Raw genomic sequence first — 20,101 nt, 5'->3', positions numbered from 1 at the left:
CAATGGGCTTCACTAAAGCGTGCTAACGTCGCTCCATCCGTGTGCAAAGTACGCTTATCAAGCTATTTTGCACGCGGACGGTGCAACGTTTTGTGCGCACCGGTGCGACGTTTCAACTTTGCACGGGCATATTAGCGCGTGCAAAGGGACTTTGCAGTGCTAAGGGGCTTATCACTGCCGTGCTAACACTTAACACGCTTTAGTGAATCAAGCCCAATATGTCATAATCAGAATCATATCAATTCATATCGTCCATTGATGAAAAACTGAAACAGCTGACTGCATGTTGGATTAAACAGTTCTCTAAAATCATTAGGACTTAGCTGTTCAGTAACCCAGCAGTTCTGGGTGTATGCCTAATTTTCAGGGACACAAAGGAATGATTTGCATACTCACTTCAGACCTCTACAAACATCCCAGGAGTTCTGATTCTCTGTAAACATTTTGGGGTACCATGTAACCTCTGTCTATACTGTTCACTCTAAAGGCCCATACACACGTTGGATTTCCGCGAACAACGGGTCATTTGAACATCCCGTCGTTCCGTCGTTCGCCCGCTAAATCAGGCGTGTGTACAGACTGTCGTTCGCTTGATAAGGGTGGGTTTGAACGCTCCGCCAGGCAGATCGCTCAAACTCAACCTTTTCAAGCGAACGACAGTCTGTACACTCGCCCGATTTAGCGGGCGAATGACGGAACGACGGGACGTTCAAACGACCCGTCGTTCGCGGAAATCCGACGTGTGTATGGGCCTTTACACTCAGTGGGGCACTTTACATTATACATACAGAAACCACACCATTCCATAAGCTGCAGGTTTAGATTAGCAGGTCATGCACTTGAGTTTGCCATTCTCTGTAGCCTAAACAGAGTGTGTGCAAGAATTTTACAAGAACCTGCTGACTTGCAAGTACCTCAAATTAATTAGGGTTCAGGTAGAAGGCTTACTTTGCTTCCACAATATAAGAAAATACTTGCACTGTAATTACATTTGTTATATTGTCTTAGATGAAAAGAAAGATAAGTCAGTTCAGTCTATTCGGCCTCCAGTGGGAGGGGTTTAATGCTACAGGTTTTTGCCATTTGATGAAAAAGTAAAAGTAATTTAAAATATATATAGAATGAAGCTCAAAGCAATAATGTACTATCCTAGGAACAGCATAAGGAGCAAGTAAATGTTAGTTCCAGACAAAGTTCAAGGAATTTATTTTCATTATGACTATTTAAAAGAATTGTATACATATGCAAAATATTCTACTCTTCTCTTACCTTTTTAATGGACTCCAATACCTGAGAACACTTGCGGGTTTGACATCAAATAAATGAATTAAACATAAGAGAGGAGTCCAAAGGCTTAATTCATATACACTATGTTTTTACTAAAAAAGAGAGAGAAATAAGCATACAGAATTTGTGTGTTATTATAACGCATATGCATATAGAGGCACTAGGCTGTATATAGTACTAGTAGTAGTAACAGTTATACTAGTGTATGTACAGCCTCCATTAGAATGTTTCTCTTTGAGTTGATGAGTTGATGTTTTAGTAATCGACAATCCAGAGGATCCCTATTTGCATAGCTCTTCTATATCAGACAACATCTTTGGGTAATAAATGATCCCCTTTGAAGTCACCTTATATACAAAATAGGATAATAGGATTATAGAATAGGACTTCACTTTCTAATTTTCTATTTTATTTTAAAGTTTATCCAGGGCTTTATTTTAGATTGTGATGGACCTAGGAAGGGTTACAGATTATTTCATGGTCTTGATGAAGAGAGTTCCCTTAATTTGCTGTTCTCAATCACCCGGCTGCTGCAAGATCAAAAGCAGGGGGAAAATTCTCAGTAGTAAACAATTAAGGTTTCACATATGTTTCATCTCACACTACCAAAAATGTGCTCATACTTCTCCGTGTGTTCCCACCGATAGGATGTCCCCAACTTCCTGTTCTCTGTAGTCCTGTCACTTGAAATAAGGGACAATTACCAAACAAGAACATAGACACCAATTATAATGTGACAGCGGTTCTAAAACCTTTCCCACCTTATCCAAAACTAAAATACAAAAAAAAGTGTAGTGTTCTAGTTGAATTGTCTTGTACATATGCAGTATGGTTTAACTGTGTATCAGGGAAGATGCAAGTTATTTTGCTGGACCAGTTTCTTGCGATACAGGAAAAAAAATGCCAGCACTTTTAACAAGCTTAAGTAAATATGTTTACTTTTCCATACAAGATCAACTTTATTATGATATATATTTACATTTTTAAACTATAGTTTTTTTTCCCCATCAAGGGGTTTTTACTTTTTTTTATTATTTATTTATACTATAGGCTAGGTAAATGATTTGAGTTTTATTCTGGGAGAACATTTTTTTATGCTTTGACATAAATTTTCATTCTGGGTTTCATGCATTTATTCCGAGACAAAAGAAATGTGATTCATATATCAATAGCACAATTGCATATTTTAATTGATTTAATTGACCTGAATGAATTAAGGAATTTTATGAATGAAAGGCATAATGATTTTGTTTGTCAGCTTGAGAACCACTGGGCAATCAAAACTTCCCAATTTACAGCTCGATATCTGAAGCCAAGCGGAGACAGTTGTGAAGATCATGGGGAAGATCAGCTCGGGAAATGTTGTTTCCATCCAAGCGCAGGTGTCTGATCCGTGAGTACTCCAGTGGGCCAACAACTTTGCAAAAGCTGTTCAAGTTGAACTCTATAACAAAGGAGATGAGGGAATAAAGTACATTTATATTAGTAGAGCTTTCCTTTTGCTTTTTGTATGTATCAAAATTGTGTTTTATTATAATTATTATCTAATAATAAGTATTATTTAAAAAAGCTAATACTATATATTCCTAACAACATGCTCTTTACTTTAGTAAAAACTATTTAATTAGTTTTGTTTAGCGTCAGGAAGAGTTAAGGAGAAATCATTTCTAATTTCCGGTGTTAGCAACATTGTGGGACCCTATGTAAAATGTGGTGGAGGGCCCTCCAGAGGTAAAAAAGAGAATTATAATAGTTCAAAGTACCCAGTAGTAAAAGCTAAAACTTGTATTATTCTTCAAATGGGCAAAGCCTTCTGGCGTAGAGGTCTGTCAAAACTGTCACTCAAAGCAAGCAGCAAACACTGATGTTACTGTGCCTTGTACTTATAAATGATAAAAAAAACTATGAAAAACCCGATATCTAACAAAATAGTACAAAGAAATGAATGAAAGCGGATGCCAAGTGTTGCCTTACCTCCAACAAACAGTTACATCTGGCTATACACCAAATAAGGTAGTGAGCAATACTCACGAAACGTGTTGTCTTGTGTGCAGTAATGATCATGATTTGATAAATAACCAGGGTTGACTTTGTTTGGAGGCAAGACCATCCATATGAACTGTTTTAACTATTTTATAAGATATTAGACACCTCCTAGTTTTGTACAGTTATGGTCACTATGGTTGGGAGGTTGATATGTTAGTTTTACTATTAATATACTGTATGTTCTTCAGAGTGATGGGATAAGAGATGAATCCACAAACCCAAGTGGAAATGAACATTTCCCACATGTCCTGATGATGGTTGCATTGGGGAAACCTAGGGTTGTGAGTACTATGTTTTCACTATGTCACCCCTTGCGTATTCCCTGTATTTTTTTTCTAGAAGGTTACTAGAATCTTCTGGCAGTCATATCACAATAGCACATATGAATGGCCAGAACGTTCAATCATGTGACATTTACATCTCTCCAGCTGCAGTGAGATAAGTGTCCCATGATTTGGGACCTTGTGGCCTAAGCACTCATCCAGCAGGGCTACAACTCAGTTATGACATATTTTAATAGAAAACCAACTGATGTTTTCAGAGCAATTACTAAAAAGAAATTGATAGAGAACTAAGATTTCATAGCGGGCATATATTTTTAAGAAATAAAGTTACATTTTATTCCAATGTTTTGCTTTGCTATACAGTTTTTCTTTTAGAAGAAACAATTTCAAATTTGTAAAACTAGAAAAAGTGGTCACCAGGAGAGGGTGTTAGAGACACCAAAAATATCTAGAGAGAAGCATTTTTTTTCCCTGCTATTGTTCTTTTTGATGATATTGTAGCACACATAAACACAATATGGTGTTGTAGTGAAACCAGAGAACCCAATAAGAGACAGATTTAATTTAAATATATGACTTAGAAAAAAAAGGATGCAATTTAAGTGTGGCACTTACAGATTTCCCTCTGAGATTGCAGCTGTTCGTGAAAGCCTATTTATCATTATGTTATAACTGTGCTTGCGAATGGGCAAACTGTCCTGCATGTCAATGAGTTCAATGTCCGCACATAGAAGTGCATGTCAATGAAAAAACATAAGCTGCTACACAAACAAATACAAAAACATAGTGGAAAATTGTGAGAGGTGTTCTTTTAAATGTGCTCCTCAATGTCATCTTTGTAAATACTGTATGATTCCCAAATACTGAATGTGTCTTCCAGGGTAGGTACCCAGTTCAGATAAATGTCACCTGAAACAGACCTTTGTTATTGCTTCAAGTGACAGTTTAACAGTTATCAGTATACACATATGATGGTGGACTCTGCTGAGCAACACTTTCTGTTCTATAGCATGGTTGTCCAACTCCAGTCCTTGAGAGCCATATCCATTCCAGTGTTTAGAATGGACAGAGAAATGGAGAAATGTATTCTATTTGATGAATCACACCTTTACTTATTCAGTCCCATGAACTCATTTGAGCTGTGCCAAAAATGTGTGAGGACCTCGGCCCTCAAAGACTGGATCTGGACAGCCTATCTACTATAGATTGTGAAAGGAGAAGATGAATAGGGGATGTCACACTGCAGCTCACAGCAGCAACTGCATAAGGCGTTATCAATTGAAAAATTGCTGAAATGGAGGCTACTATTGTTTTTGGTCACCATTTGCATGTTAGAATCATAAATATTAAAATCTTCTGACATGAGACATGGGCCCTTATTCAATTTACATTTTATTTTACACTTCCTCCTAGTTTCACACCTTATCAATGAAATGCCTTTTAAGGTACTGGCAAGAAAGAGAACGCTCAGAATAATTTTGATAGTTCTTTTTCACTGATGTTTTAATAATTTTTCAATTGCAGAGTGCTTAACCCATTCAGGTTCCGTCGTTTTCACGTGAGAAATCTTCACCTCCCATTCATTAGCCTATAACTTTATCACTACTTATCACAATGCACTGATCTATATCTTGTTTTTTCCGCCACCAACTAGGCTTTCTTTGGGGGGTACATTTTGCTAAGAGCCACTTTACTGTATATGCATTTTAACAGGAAGAATAAGAAAAAACTGAAAAAATTCATTATTTCTCAGTTTTCAGCCATTATAGTTTTAAAATAATACATGCCTCCATAATTAAAACTCACGTATTGTATTTGCCCATATGTCCCGGTTATTACACCATTAAAATTAAGTCCCTATCACAATGTATGGTGACAATATTTTATTTGGAAATAAAGGTGCATTTTTTCCATTTTGCATCTATCACTATTTACAAGTTTAAAATAAAAAAAAATATAGAAATATTTCATCTTTACATTGATATTTAAAACGTTTAGACCCTTAGGTAAATATTTACATGTTGTTTTTTTCTATTGTAATGTTTTTTTTTTATAGTAAACATTTTATTTGGGTAGTTTTGGGAGGGTGGGAGGTAAACAATAGATTTATAATGTAAATGTGTGTTAATTTAATTTTTTTTTTTTACAGGTGTAGTATTACTTTTTGGCCACAAGATGGCCATGAGTTTGTTTACATGACGTCACTCTAAGCGTAACATACGCTTACAGTGACGCATCGGGAAGGGAACGGCCAGAAAAGGCGCAGCTTCCGAGAGAAGCTGTCGCTTTTTCAGCGGGGGAGAGGAATCAATGATCGGGCACCATAGCCCGATACATTGATTCCCTGGCTACCGAATCCACGGCCGGGAGTGCGCGTGCACACGCGCGATCGGCCGCGGGAGCGCGCGGTAGCGCGCATGGTTCCTGGACGTAGAAACTACGTCCAGGAACCAAAATAGGTTAAAGTTAATTTAAACAGACAAGGAAAAATGATCTCCTAAGTGAAAACTTAGGACATAAAGTTAATTGAATAAGGGCCATGATGAGATTAGCATGTATATCTACGGTTCCAAGCCTACATAGAACTAGACTGTGCTCCTTTTTTCTCACTATAAGGGCTAAACATTCAGGTATGCAAATGACACTTTTTCTTCAGCTGGACTTGTGTAGGATATTGCTCTCACTAAAGATAAATTACAAGCCATAAAATGCTTACATAGCATAGAAACACTTGTGAATGTAGAGAATAGATAAAAGATGGCAATAGATAAGATGGGGTAGGAGGCGCCCAAGGTACTCGTGACACGATATAAATCTGGTACTCGAAGTGGGTGGTTTAGTAATTAGAAGTATACTGGTATAAAATTATAATATCAAATTATATATAGGGTAAAAGTAAGGTCCTACCTTAATAAGTAGACCAACGATAGGATAAGAAAAAAACGTAAAGTTTTATTGTCACTAAAAGACAACGCGTTTCGCGGTAGCCCACTTCCTCAGGTCGAATGCCATGCCTGGAACAAGTGCCTGAAGTCTGTGGCACCACAGACTTCAGGCACTTGAACCAGGCACGGTATTCGACCTGAGGAAGCGGGCTACCGCAAAACACGTTGTCTTTTAGTGTCAATAAAAGTTTACATTTTTTTCTCATCTTATCGTTGGTCTACTTATTAAGGTAGGACCTTACTTTTACCCTATATATAATTTGATATTATAATTTTATACCAGTATACTTCTAATTACTAAACCATTCACTTTGAGTACCAGATTGATATCGTGTCACGAGTATCTTAGGCGCCTCCTACCTCATCTTAACTACGCCGTACCTTAATTTTAGGGGTCACAACCCTGGAAGGTGGACCTTATTTAAGGAGCAGTGACCATACTTACCCGGACACAAGGCCGAGTGGGATGGTACTTCCCCACATGCAAAGCTGAGTGGTTGCCTCCCGCAACCCACCATTGTGAGTATATCTAACACCTCTACAGTTGTCACGAAGCACTGCCTTACGATACTGCACCAGATTGGGCTCCCGGTCTCCTCCCTTCCTTTTTTCTACCTTCTCTACCAAAAAGATGGCAATATTTGAAGATGGCAGTTGTAGAATATTAAAAGTCTATGCCAATCAGCTGACAGAATAAAAAAAACTGAACGTATAATAATACTTTTGATTATGCTATTTTAGGAAAGGCCTATTTAAAATAAAGACATACTGTTTTGTGCAAAAACGTATGCAAACATTGGGAGAGCATTAAAATTCCATTCAGAGGTTGGTCAAATGTCACTGTTCACTGACCTCAAAACTGTCAATCTAAACTTAGCCTCGAAGACAGATATATTAACTACTGTTACCTTTAACAATTGTTATACTTCTCTTATTTCCATACTGTGATGCAATATTCCAAGCCATTTTCAATATGTATTTTATATGACCAACTCTTTTAACTGTCTATAAACATTTTAAATGTTTCAAAGTCCTGGCTATGCAAGCAAAGGAATGCCCAAAGACTGACATGTATGAAGTGCATGAAGACACTTTGTGCATATCTGCATGTTAGAAACGGCCTTATGCAATGGATATGTAGTGACCAAGACTGAACATGTTCACCTATTTGTTCTAATCCAGTTAGAGCCTACAGCAATGTGAATGTAAATGTTCTAAGCAAGCAATACAGTACATAATGTGCACAAGCAATATAGTATATATGCAAGCAGTAAAACAGTGCTTTGTCTACTTGTGGTGGCATTGTGGTGGCATATACAAATATTTGGTGGATTATATTGGTGCTATTTAAAAAAACAACATCACCATGAAAATATAATAAAAGCAGGGCACAGTGCACTGGTTCAACCCAACTACATTAGTATATAATGTATGGCCTGACTGCATGTAACAAACACAGCTACTTGATAAATTAAAGGATAACTAAAGTGAGAAGAATATGGATAAGGCATTCTTAAAGGACAACTGTAAGAAGAGGTATGGAGGCTGCCATATTTGTTTCCTTTTAAACAATATCAGTTTCCTGGCAGCCCTGCTAACCTATTTGGCTGCTGTACTGTTTGAATAAAACCAGAAACATGTGGCTAATCTTGTCAGACCTGAAACACCTGATCACCAGACCTGCATACGCATATTCAGGGTATATGGTTAAAAGTATTAAAGTCAGAGGAAAGCAGGATAACCAGGCAACTGGTATTGTTTAAAGGGAAATAAACATGGCAGCCTCCATATACCTCTTCTTACAGTTGTCCTTTAAGAATGCCTTTAGTATAGTAAATGCATACCTCCTCCATGACCATAATCTTTCAAATGACAATGCGCACTGCATGCAGGGAAGAGTTCCTCCTAGTTTAATAAATGTTAGCACTTGTCTTGGATGCAGGGCATGTATTTTTCAGTCTGGCAGAGGCGGTGTATGCCTGTGCGATTAACCATTTAATTGCAGCATGTGTTTAGGGATGCGCAGCCTTTCCCCCCCACCTTTCCTAACTTTGTAACTATGTAACTGTCAGGTTAGCTGCTCCCAGCCCCTCCTCCTGAGTTTCCTGTTTGCATGATAAGTAGTAGCAGATTTGCATATGATTTGCATCTGCATTGAATGCAAAGTGTGCAGGAAATCTATTTAGGTGCTACACACTGAGCTGGTGGTCATTTCAGATGCAGCCTTAGTGGTATGCGCTGGCGTTCTCCTCGCTGTTCTACCAAATGTAAGTTACACATTTTTTTTGCTTAGCTGCTCCCAAGGTTTTAAATTTAGGTTGGGTCACTTGCCCGGAGGTCTGCCTCACCGTGGCGCAAGTGTCTACTATAATATACTTTGCATGCAAACCATATTGGAAGCTAAAGTTCCTCCTAGTTTAATAAATGTTAGCACTTGTCTTGGATGCAGGGCATGCATTTTTCAGTCTGGCAGAGGCGGTGTATGCCTGTGCGATTAACCATTCAATTGCAGCATGTGTTTAGGGATGCGCAGCCTTTCCCCCAACCTTTCCTAATTCAGTATTTTTTAAGCTGCTAGGGACACATAACTAGTGTTACATGTTTACCATTACCAAGGCATAGGACCACTACTAACTTTTAGATGCTGATAACTATCTTGGTTTCAGGCCAATGGGTCCACAGCAGAGCTTTCTCTCTACAGTTAGTGTAAATTTTTCCCATTAAAGAAGCTTTTCCTCAGCCAAGCCATGGCCATATTCAGTTTGAACATAGGATATTTTGCTATTCCCTCACTGGACAGCCAGTTCAAAACATCATGTGACTCAAACCAACCAGCTGCAGCTGAGCAAGACGAAGAAGAAGTGCACCACTGCACAATAGCTGATTTTAGTGGAAAGTAATATAAATTTAAACAGGCTTAACAAATCTGTTAAAGATTATGATTTAGAGTATTAATTTGATTTACGTTAAGCTAAATCTTGGAATTCCAAAAAATGAGCATATAAGCTGAATTGTGGGATTTCTACAAATTAAATAAGGCTAATTAAAATTAATTAACATTAAGGCCTCATGCACACTTGCGGCTCGATTCACTATACGGCACTAAGTGCTAGCGCTGCAGTGAAAAGCTCATTCGCGCATGTAAAGTAGCTTTGTGCGCACTATTAGTCACACAAAGCAACAGCGCAACGAAAACGTTCCACTGTGCACGGTACCGCGGTATGCGATAACGTCGCATGCGTTGAGACGAAAACGGGGGCATATGGTGCCCCATTTAAAGTTGCACCAGTGCGCCCGATGGTGCGACCTTAAGGGCGCACTGGCGTGACGTTAAATGGCACCATATGCCCTGTTTTTGTCGCACTGCATGCGTGGTGTTATCGTTGCACCGTGCAACGTTTTCAGCGCACCACGATACCATGTGCAGTGCAACATTTTCACCGCACAAAGTCATTTGCACTGCAGTTTGGACGTCTTACCTTTAAGACGTCCAAACTGCCATACCGCTGCTTTGTGAATCGAGCCCTAGGAGTATGCAGTGGATGAGTACTTTACTACAATGCACAGTCACCACTGTCTAGTGCAGTGCTGATGCCACGTTTTAAATGTTTACTTGTTCATTATGTTATACATCATATAGTTAACAGGTTTTAAGTCTGGAGCAGAAAGACTTTATGCAGGTAAACTTTTACTCACAAAAAAATAACACACATAAATCCATGAATTACAGTCCTTCACAGTTAGCCCACAATTGTTATTTTATCTCCATCCTCTGGCTGCAGATGAAACATTTGGTAGGAGTTAGGAATGTGGATCTCTTTAAATGTTTATTTATTTTATTTTTTTCACAGAACACTTTAGTGAAATATGAAATGACAAAGTAAGTTCAGTATTAAAACTATGCAATGCGCTTCAGTTTTAATTTTACTATTCTCCATTAATCTAAGTGCTTATCTTAATTTTACTATACTGCTGCCCCCTTCAGATCCTCCAGATCCTGGCTGCCATTTTGAGCTTTTGGCTTCAGCAGTTTCTGAGTCACACATCTAAAGACTACAGCAATCATTCCACCAGGTTAATCACTAAGGCTACTTACACACCAAGACGTTGCGTTTTAGGGGACATTATGGTCGCATAACGTGCCCCTAACGCAACTAATGGTGGTGTTGAAGTTGGACGTCAGATTGAGCTGCGTTATGCAGCTCTCAAAGCAGCCGCTCCAGGTTAGTCATAGGAAGTCCGGATCTTTTTAAGGATTCGGATCATTTGAATCGGATCATTGAAAAGATCCGGATCTTTAAACCGAATCATTTGATTCATTTTACTAGGGAAGCAGACTGGGTGAAATGATTAGCAGGACAGGACTTTCCCTGCACTGTTCATTCTGTATGTTCCTGTTCCTTCCAGACAGACATCCACTGTGAACCGAATCTTTCATTGTGATGATCCGGATGATTCGACTCATAAAAGAGATCCGGACCAAATGAACGATTCGTTCATGATCCGGACAACACTACAGTCCCACCACGAGTCACCACAGTGCAGTGAATATTAATTAGCCAAGTGGCTGGCCGCGGAGGAGGAGGGGAGACCTCCTCCTCCAACATTACTGAGCATGTGCAAACAGTCTAACGTGGCTTAGCCCAGTATAACGTACAGCATGCAGCAATTTGTTTTTAACGTGCTGCGTTACTATGTAACGCAACGTGTTACTGTGAACAGCAACATTGATTTTACAGTGCTGTGAGTTAGGCTGCGTTACTGGATGCTGTAACGTTGGACTTTAACATCCCACTGTGAAACCAGCCTAAAGGTAGGTCATTTCACTAAACAAGGACACCTACCAGGTCATTCACTACAGGTAGACTATTTCAATAAACAAAGAAAAAGATTAAACATTTCTTCTACCTCCCTATTTTAAAAAAACAACTAATGATTCCTTCCGGTGGTCATGCAGCTTACACAAGGGTCAGCACAACTTGAAATCCATTCCTGAGAACTTTATTTTGAGGAACATTGTATATCACCTCACCTGCAAAATTGATTGAAGGGGGGGGGGGGGGGGGAGCAGGTTCACCTATCAGCAAAGGCCATGTGTGTTCATGCAACTAAAGGTAGCCATACACTCATAGCTTCATGCACTTATAGCTTGCCACCTAATGTGGCAAAAAGATAGATCTCTTTGATCTGAATCTGATCAGGCAAGGTTCTCTTCCAATAAATGTTGATGTATTTTGGCCAGAAATCAATCAAATAATGATCAGGTGAGCCTGTTGGTCAGAGCCGGAACATCCACAAGGCTAACATAGGTAGTTGCCTAGGATCAGGAGACAATCTATGGGCCTGGTGGATGCTACCCCCCCCCCCACCACCACCACCACCACCACCAAATCTTACTTAAAAATCCAGATAATCATCAGTGATAGACACAAACTGCTATCTTGCCTAGGGCCCTATTTCATCTCAATCCTTCTCTGATGTTGGTGCATAGATCGAAGTGACCAAATCTGTTGGGGATCTGCCACAAAAATTGACAGATGTTAAGCTACCTTGATAATCAGTTGCCTACTTCTACTTGGTTAATTTCTTTGGACATACTGTGTGTGTTAAGTCTAGGCAATTTAGAAAGTTAAGAATGGGAGGAGGGAATTTTCACATCAATCAGGCATTAGATTGTTGTTGCTGTAATTATTATTCCAAGTAGGGGCAGTAGTGTAAATCAGAGAAGAGTGGAGACACTGGAGAGTGATTTTTTTAGCTCACTCTCCTGGGTGACATGCAGGCCTAGACTTCTGCAGAATCTTCATTGGCCACAGACAAGGGTAAGCATTGCACACTGAAGAGTTTTTTCTCCCCAACATAATGTCAAATCCTCTTCACTTGCATGTGTTACCTATGGCCTATGTACTTCTTACTCTGTAGAGTCTGGTATCAGTCTACATTGTGTTTCCCTGTTGACTGTGATGTATTTTGTGGAAAAATCTTTATTTTATTAATCTGATGGCTCTTAGGTATGGTGTCTACAAAAAAAAAGCAGTGTGCATGGGGGGAATGCAAATATTTTCCTGTGTGAATACTATTCAATATCAATAGCTGTGAATACTATTCAATTTTTGGAGAACTTAAAAATTCCCATTCAGTTATACTGAATGGGGCCGAAAAACACGACAAATAGCGTGTTTGTGATTGAGAAAGAATTTCATCACTATCAAACTTATAGGAACAGCAACTCTATCAATGCATGTGGTTTGATCATGTGCAGTGGGAACAGTTTCTTTAAGGAAATATGTCAATACAAAATATGTCTGTAAATGTTAAGTAACAGTTGCATAAAAATGAAAGTCAATACAGTGTATTCTAATTCCTGATGCACACAATGTAATTTCCTAGCAGATCGATGGGTCAAATCAATATTTTTCCAAGTCAGGTCTGCTCCCAATCAAGAACGAGATCAATCAGTATCGACCTGAAAATGTATCCTGTTCTTGATCGGGGCAGCACGGAAATGCAGGAAATTACCATGTTGACCTGCCAATCTGACAGGAAATTGCTTTGTGTGTACCAGCATTAATATTGATGTACATCTTATAGGTATGTGTACATATGTATTTTAATTTCAAGGTTTTCATCATAATGGAAACAAGTTGCTCAGGGGAGGCAGTCAGATTTGAGCTGACAAAAGAAATAAAGGTGCCCATTAATGGTTCAATATTTTCCTCACATGCGATCATTTGATCAGATTTGCAGGATTGTAAGTAATTGGAAGGTAGTTATCGATTGTCTCCATAATTGGGTCAAAAGGCAACTTTCTCTCTTCAGATATGATCATAAAATCCAACATTCTGATCGGCAAAATGCTGTATTCCAGTCGACCATAGAGTAATTTTGTGTTGATTTTCTCCACGTACTGCATGGTTTTCTGTGCAATTCAAATGTACAAATGTGATCAAATGATTGCATCCATTAATGAGCACTTTAAGGATCATGACTTAGGTATCTTGGACAGTTGTATCACTGTTACATCATATATATGGAAGAATATACTCCTTATAGTGACATCTTCCAAAAGCATCTACCATAAAAAGCATGGCATGCAACAACTGTTTGTGTGGTATGTCTGGATTCATTTGCACAGTTTTGAAAAGACTGTGCCCTAATTGAAAGTTGCTAGTACAGATGTGTAGTATACAGTACAGATGACTCATGAACAGAGCAAAGACTTTGATTGTGGTACATGACTGAGCAAAGATTAAGAGCCACTGCATTAGATTGAAGCATTGGACAGACTCCTTACATCTTTCCATGTAGATAGCATAACCATATTAATCAACTCACTTTGGATTTTGTTGACATGCAGGTAGAGATTTTCCAGGCCTTCATTCACCGCTGGAATGGATCCAAGTGAATTAAATGAAAGGTCCAGCTCAAGGAGGGTTGAAATATTGAAAGCATTGCCAGGTACACCAGCATCTTTAAGCTCATTGTTAGATAGTCGAAGGTACTGAAGAGACCGGAAACCTTGGAAATATTCATCTGGGACATTGGTGATTTTATTATTGTCAAAATAAAGCATATTTATGCTTGGTGGAAGCCCCATAGGTACTTTTGAGAGCTCATTGTAGCTCAAATCAAGGTACACTAGAGATTTTAGGCCTTTGAATGCACCTGAAATGGAATCTTCTTTCAGTTTGTTGTGTTGAAGATGTACAACTGTTAGGTTTTCCAAGCCTTCTAAAATGTTGGGTGTTATTTTTGAAATCTTGTTATTATTTGCACGGAGGTCATCCATGGTCTTTGGTAGTGGTCCTACAAGTTCAGTGAGATTGTTGAAGCTCACATACAATTTTTGTAGTTCCTTTAGCTTGGAAAATGCATTTTTCTTAATGTTCGCATTGGTCAGATGATTGTGGTCTAGAATGAGCCATTTCAAATCGGTCACATTTTTAAAGGCGTCATCATCTATGCCTTCGATCATATTGTTCTGAAGGTACAAGTAGTGAATGCCAGATGGAACTATTGGAATTTTCTTTAACTTCAGATTATCACAGTACATTGCTGAAGGATAGTTTGAAGGACAGTTGCATTCAGGTGCACAGTTAGCAGTAGAAGGTCCCATAGCAAAGTTTGAATAGGATGAATAGTAATCATCTGGCGAACCACCACCATAATCATAATATTGGCCATACTGGCAGAGTACAGTGCCAATAAGAAGAAACCCTACTAAAGGAATACATTGGAGGTGCATTGTGGCGTTTAATGTTGTACCTAAATAAAATAAAGGAAATCAATTATCTTAAATTAGCAAATACTATATAACATGAGTCTTAACTCTCTTAATAAAACCACATGCAAAACAGCCTAAAAAAATACAATGGGAACCTACCATCTAAAATTTGCCAACATTTATTGACTATATAAAACTTAATGCTAAAGGTGACATGTTATATGCCTTTTATTTTCCAAGAAGGATATTTTATTGCTATTACTTTACAACTCTTGGCTGGTTATAAAATACGTCTCTGTGAATTGACCCTACAATATGCATTTCATATGCTTTGTGTTAAAAATATCTGTCAAAGTTATGCTGCCACGTTTCCAGAAACTGAAATGAGTTTAGCAATCCTCAGCCTGTACATAGCTGCAGAAATTAAATATGTCTATACTGTCTGCATAAGCAAGTCATATGGATTTTATATCAACCAGTCTATTTTATGGTGCAGGTAAAAATATATTATTTTGATTTATATATGAATATTCAACTATATGGTGGTATGCAAAGCCTGCAAACAAATCTATCAAGATGTAAGCATGTTGCTGGACAGGAACTTGAGCTCTGGGACTGGGACAGTATGGACATATATTTTAGTTTAGTTCTCTGGATCCCATCTAATATTTCATGTATCTCACTAATGATGTAATTAAAGTATCAATGCTAATGAACACATACAGGATTTAATAAGTTCACTGACGGTAGCATACTACAAAGAGGTGGGCAAAACAAAGAATGTTCACTTCCCTAATATTTTTACAAAAATGGGGCAAATCCTGACCGTGAATATTTTTTGGGAAGTTTTATTGTTAAAAAAAATTAAAAGGGATCATTAGAGGTTTACATAGCTTCTGCAACTCTCAAGTTACCTGAATATTTAATCCTGCACTCCCCCTGCTGGTTCAGCATCTTAAAAATGTTGTACATAAACTATTTAACAAAGGTTTTAATAAAGTGTCAGTACAGGGGGTCTAATTGACCATATACTTATGCAATGCTATGTGCCAGACTGGAGCATTGCAGAGGAAATTACCTCATAATCACTTGAATAAATACTGGCAAACAATGACTAAAGTCATGAGGTGGTTCCCTAAGAGGGAGGAGCTATGTTGCTTGGCAGCATACTCTCTCTCTCTCTCTCTCTCTCTCTCTCTCTGCTGGTACATATTATTGCACAGGTAAGGCTTGAGACAGACCTCAATACTGGTGAAAAGGTAAAAATTGCTTTATGCACTTTTTTAATGACAAACTGAATTTAATATTTGACTCTAATATTAAACTAAATTCCCCATTTGGAATGAATAACTGATGCTCAGAAGAGCACACAAATCCCATAAAAGCTATTATATTCAATAATAAATGTCGGTTATTAATAATCATAAACATTATGAGTAATTTCAGTTACTTTGGAGTCTGATTGGAACAGTCACAGATGTTTTTGTTTTAGCTTTTTATATAAGCCTTTACACCCCCCTTACCTATGCCACCCACCACTGTTGATTTCATTTCAGAAGTCTCAGAATATTAAGTATTTTTAAGTTAACCAGAGAGACTACTCCATTTTTCAAAGTTAGTGGAAGGAGTTACAATCTGTGAGTGTGCTCGTTAACCTTTTATGTAAATGCCAGGGTTGAAATTGAGGCTGGACCAGTGCCCAACCAGTAAAGAGTTCTGAATGTACTTTAAGTAGCTACCTCTCTTCTTTGCTACTCATGTGTTTTGAATCCCACAGGAGAAGACCACTTTATAAATGTTAACATTTAAATTAAGTGTTGTGTTTACTACTGGGCCTCTACATTTCATTAAATATCAATAGTTGACGATAGTAGCTGTTGGATTGGCCCTTAAAATCTTTTACGTGTCAATAATCTCATTACACCAAGTGTAGCCTGTATAATGCCATGTAAATCTGTGTATTACTTTTCTCCCCAGAAGGCGTCGGATTGCTAGGGAAATAAAAAACCATATGTCCCATGATTAGTCATCATGTCATCAATGTGTTACTCCTGCTTTTTAACCTTTAAACTTTGAGGGGAAAAAATGGTGAACACACATTCAGTGATTAGGAAACCTACACATGTTTACAGACAGTCTGGAAATACTAATGTAACCTAATCTGTGTGTTTATTATACACAGTATTAATGTGTGGATATCAGTGGGTGGGTCTCTAGATAACTACTTAATGGCAGATGGGGAAAATACCTTTTCTTTATATTCTTGTGTGCTCATCTTTCTGCCGAATGTACTGATAAAGAATCCTTCAAGCTACAATAGATATTCTATCTTTTATAATATCCATTGTACTTTATTTTTAATTTTTCATTCTGAAGACATTATATCACTCTAGTGTTTTCTATTCAGCATTGTAAAGCACTAGGTGTATTCCCAACACAAAACTATAGCTATAACTACTATTACTATACTAGCATTAAAGATAATAATAACTATAGATCACTCTCCAACATATAAACATGCATTGTAAAAAACAAAAGCAAAAAACCTTAACTGAGAATATACACTTCTAGTCAAACTCAACAGCTGGAGCATATGCATTCTTCTCTTTTCACACTAGAAAAAAAAACTTGTCCATCAGCCATTGTTAGCCTCAAGATGTTAAACTCATATGCCTGATAAACTCATCCAAGGAATAACTGCACTGTATCCTGCATCATAATCAGCCATATGAGTAGCCATGTGTTAAGTAAAAATTGCTAATCATCCTCACAAATAAAACTAATGTTGCTAAAAACTGAGTCAGGTTTAAAGCATCTATAACATAGGACTTCCCATCTTGTGGGTGTGTTTCCAATGTTTTTCCTTGCAGGTGACTATAACTGTTATAGTGTAATAAACTTGAATGAATCTTCTAAAAATAAAAATAAGCAAATGTAACTTTTTAATATCACTGTATATTTTCAATAGCCTGTTAGATCATTTCTCATATGTATAATTCTGAATTTGCAGCACTGCCTAATAGATCCATCATGAATATGCCTACATTCTTTATACCTCAAGTCATCTCACATCTCAGTCTGTGTAGCAGAAACCAGTCCTAACTCTATTGAAATCTTTGTAATGGAGCCAGTGATTAATCCAGCAGTGTGCAGGCAGCATACTTGTGTAGGTGTGCTTCATAAAAATGACTTAAACATCCTGTTTCAGCTTTGCAACACGTATCAAAACAGCACTGCTCATTCATGAACACATTTACCTTCCAGCACATAACAGATCTTGAACATCTTTTTTCCATCTGGAGCTAACATTGCAGACTCACATTTCCTAAACTACACATTCCTGAAATCAACTTGCTTTGTTATTTTAATTATAAAAGTTAGTTGTATGAAGCTTAAGTCTAAGCACTATCAAGTTGTATGAAATTGAAGTCTAAACACTATCTAGTGTTTATGTCTAAACAATATCTATCTATCTATCTATCTATCTATCTATCTATCTATCTATCTATCTATCTATCTATCTATCTATCTATCTATCTATCTATTAGATAACTTAGTTGTATGAAGTTAATGTCTAAACACCATCTATCTATCTATCTATCTATCTATCTATCTATCTATCTATGTATCTATCCATCCATCCATCCATCTATGTATCAGATAAGTTAATTGTATGAAGTTAATGTCTAAACACTATCTATCTATCTATCTATCTATCTATCTATCTATCTATCTATCTATCCATCCATCCATCCATCCATCCATCCATCCATCCATCCATCCATCTATGTATCAGATAAGTTAATTGTATGAAGTTAATGTTTAAACACTATCTATCTATCTATCTATCTATCTATCTATCTATCTATCTATCTATCTATCTATCTATCTATCTATCTATCTATCTATCTATCTATCTATCAATCAGATAACTTAGTTGTATGAAGTTAATGTCTAAACACTATCTATCTATCTATCTATCTATCTATCTATCTATCTATCTATCTATCTATCTATCTATCTATCTATCTATCCCATCTATCCATCCATCCATCCATCCATGTATCAGATAAGTTAATTGTATGAAGTTAATGTCTAAACACTATCTATCTATCTATCTATCTATCTATCTATCCATCTATCTATGATCAGTAATTGCATAAAAATATTTGTTATGCAGTCATTCTTCAGTATAATAATAATAATAATAATTTTTATAAACCAACAATATTTTATAACATCAGTAATAATAATTCATATTTCCATTCAACATGAAATTACAAGTAACTTCATTTGCTAAGTGATCTTAAAATAATATATATATATATATATATATATATATATATATATATATATATATATATATATATATATATATATATATACACACATAGTAAATACATATTTTAACACATTTCATTTAAGTATTTCATTAAAAAGTAATTGTTTATATGCTACTGCACCTGGTTACCAACACTTACAACTCATAATGTTGCTGTACTGCAACACACCTATAACACTATGTGCAATAAACACAAAGAGTTGCAGCAAGCAAGTCTGAATAATACATAACAGAACAAAAGCAAAATGTATATTAATGCTGATGTTGTGACCTTACTCCAGTGTATTGACTGTGCTCTAAAAAAAAAGGCATAAGAGTACAAAAAAAAGTATAAATCCATACATAAACTTAGCATAAGTCTTTTCAGAGCTGGCAAGAGTTCACAACAAAAAATGTTATCACAATAATGCAAATGTAAACATCAACCACAATGCTGCTTACCTCTGTTTGATGCTGCTCTCTTTAATTCCCTATGCAGATTAAAAAAGAGACTGAATCAAGTATCATGTGCTGTAAACAGTGTCAGGAGAGAACTGCCTGCCAGAACCACTGTAATACAGAACAGCAAAAAGAAAAAGAGAGTAGAAAAAAAAACTAGTCACACAGCTCTTATGTCATCATCATCATGGTGAGCTTGTGGAGTGGCATGCAGAATTATTGCTCTGAGTAAGTACAGGTGGAAGGCTATCAAAGCACAGCCCATCTGTTGCACATTCACAACAAAGAAATCATCACAGCTACAAGAAAAAATATGCTTTTCTAAAAGTTCTATAAAATAAATCTGCTATCAAAAAGATTATAGGAATGAAAAGAGTTGTTCCCCAGAGCTGCTCAGATGCATTCTCTACATGTGTCTGAGAATATGCTCACAAAGTCAAATGCATTTTCAACAGTTTTTAGCTTTATATTCAGTAACAGTGATACGGACTGAGAAATGTTGCATTAAATCCCAAATGCTTATGTTCTTTTTCAC

The 20,101-nt window shown here is 37.1% G+C and overlaps 1 protein-coding gene across 1 annotated transcript; it reads right to left on the bottom strand.

Annotated features, from left to right (window-relative positions):
* Window positions 1–1,034: 1,034 nt before the first annotated feature.
* On the bottom strand, window positions 1,035–19,737 carry LOC137563834 (lumican-like). Its single transcript, XM_068276816.1, has 3 exons — window positions 19,570–19,737; window positions 13,898–14,827; window positions 1,035–2,731 (listed from the first exon to the last, which is right to left on the bottom strand). The coding sequence occupies exons 2-3, from the start codon at window positions 14,805–14,807 to the stop codon at window positions 2,580–2,582; spliced, it is 1,062 nt and encodes a 353-aa protein (XP_068132917.1). The 5' UTR covers window positions 14,808–14,827; window positions 19,570–19,737; the 3' UTR covers window positions 1,035–2,579.
* Window positions 19,738–20,101: the final 364 nt, after the last annotated feature.

This window comes from Hyperolius riggenbachi, chromosome 3 (assembly GCF_040937935.1).
Source record: "Hyperolius riggenbachi isolate aHypRig1 chromosome 3, aHypRig1.pri, whole genome shotgun sequence".
NCBI lineage: Eukaryota > Metazoa > Chordata > Amphibia > Anura > Hyperoliidae > Hyperolius > Hyperolius riggenbachi.
The sequence above is the reverse complement of the archived record's forward strand: the minus strand, read 5'-3'. Positions and strand labels throughout refer to the sequence as shown.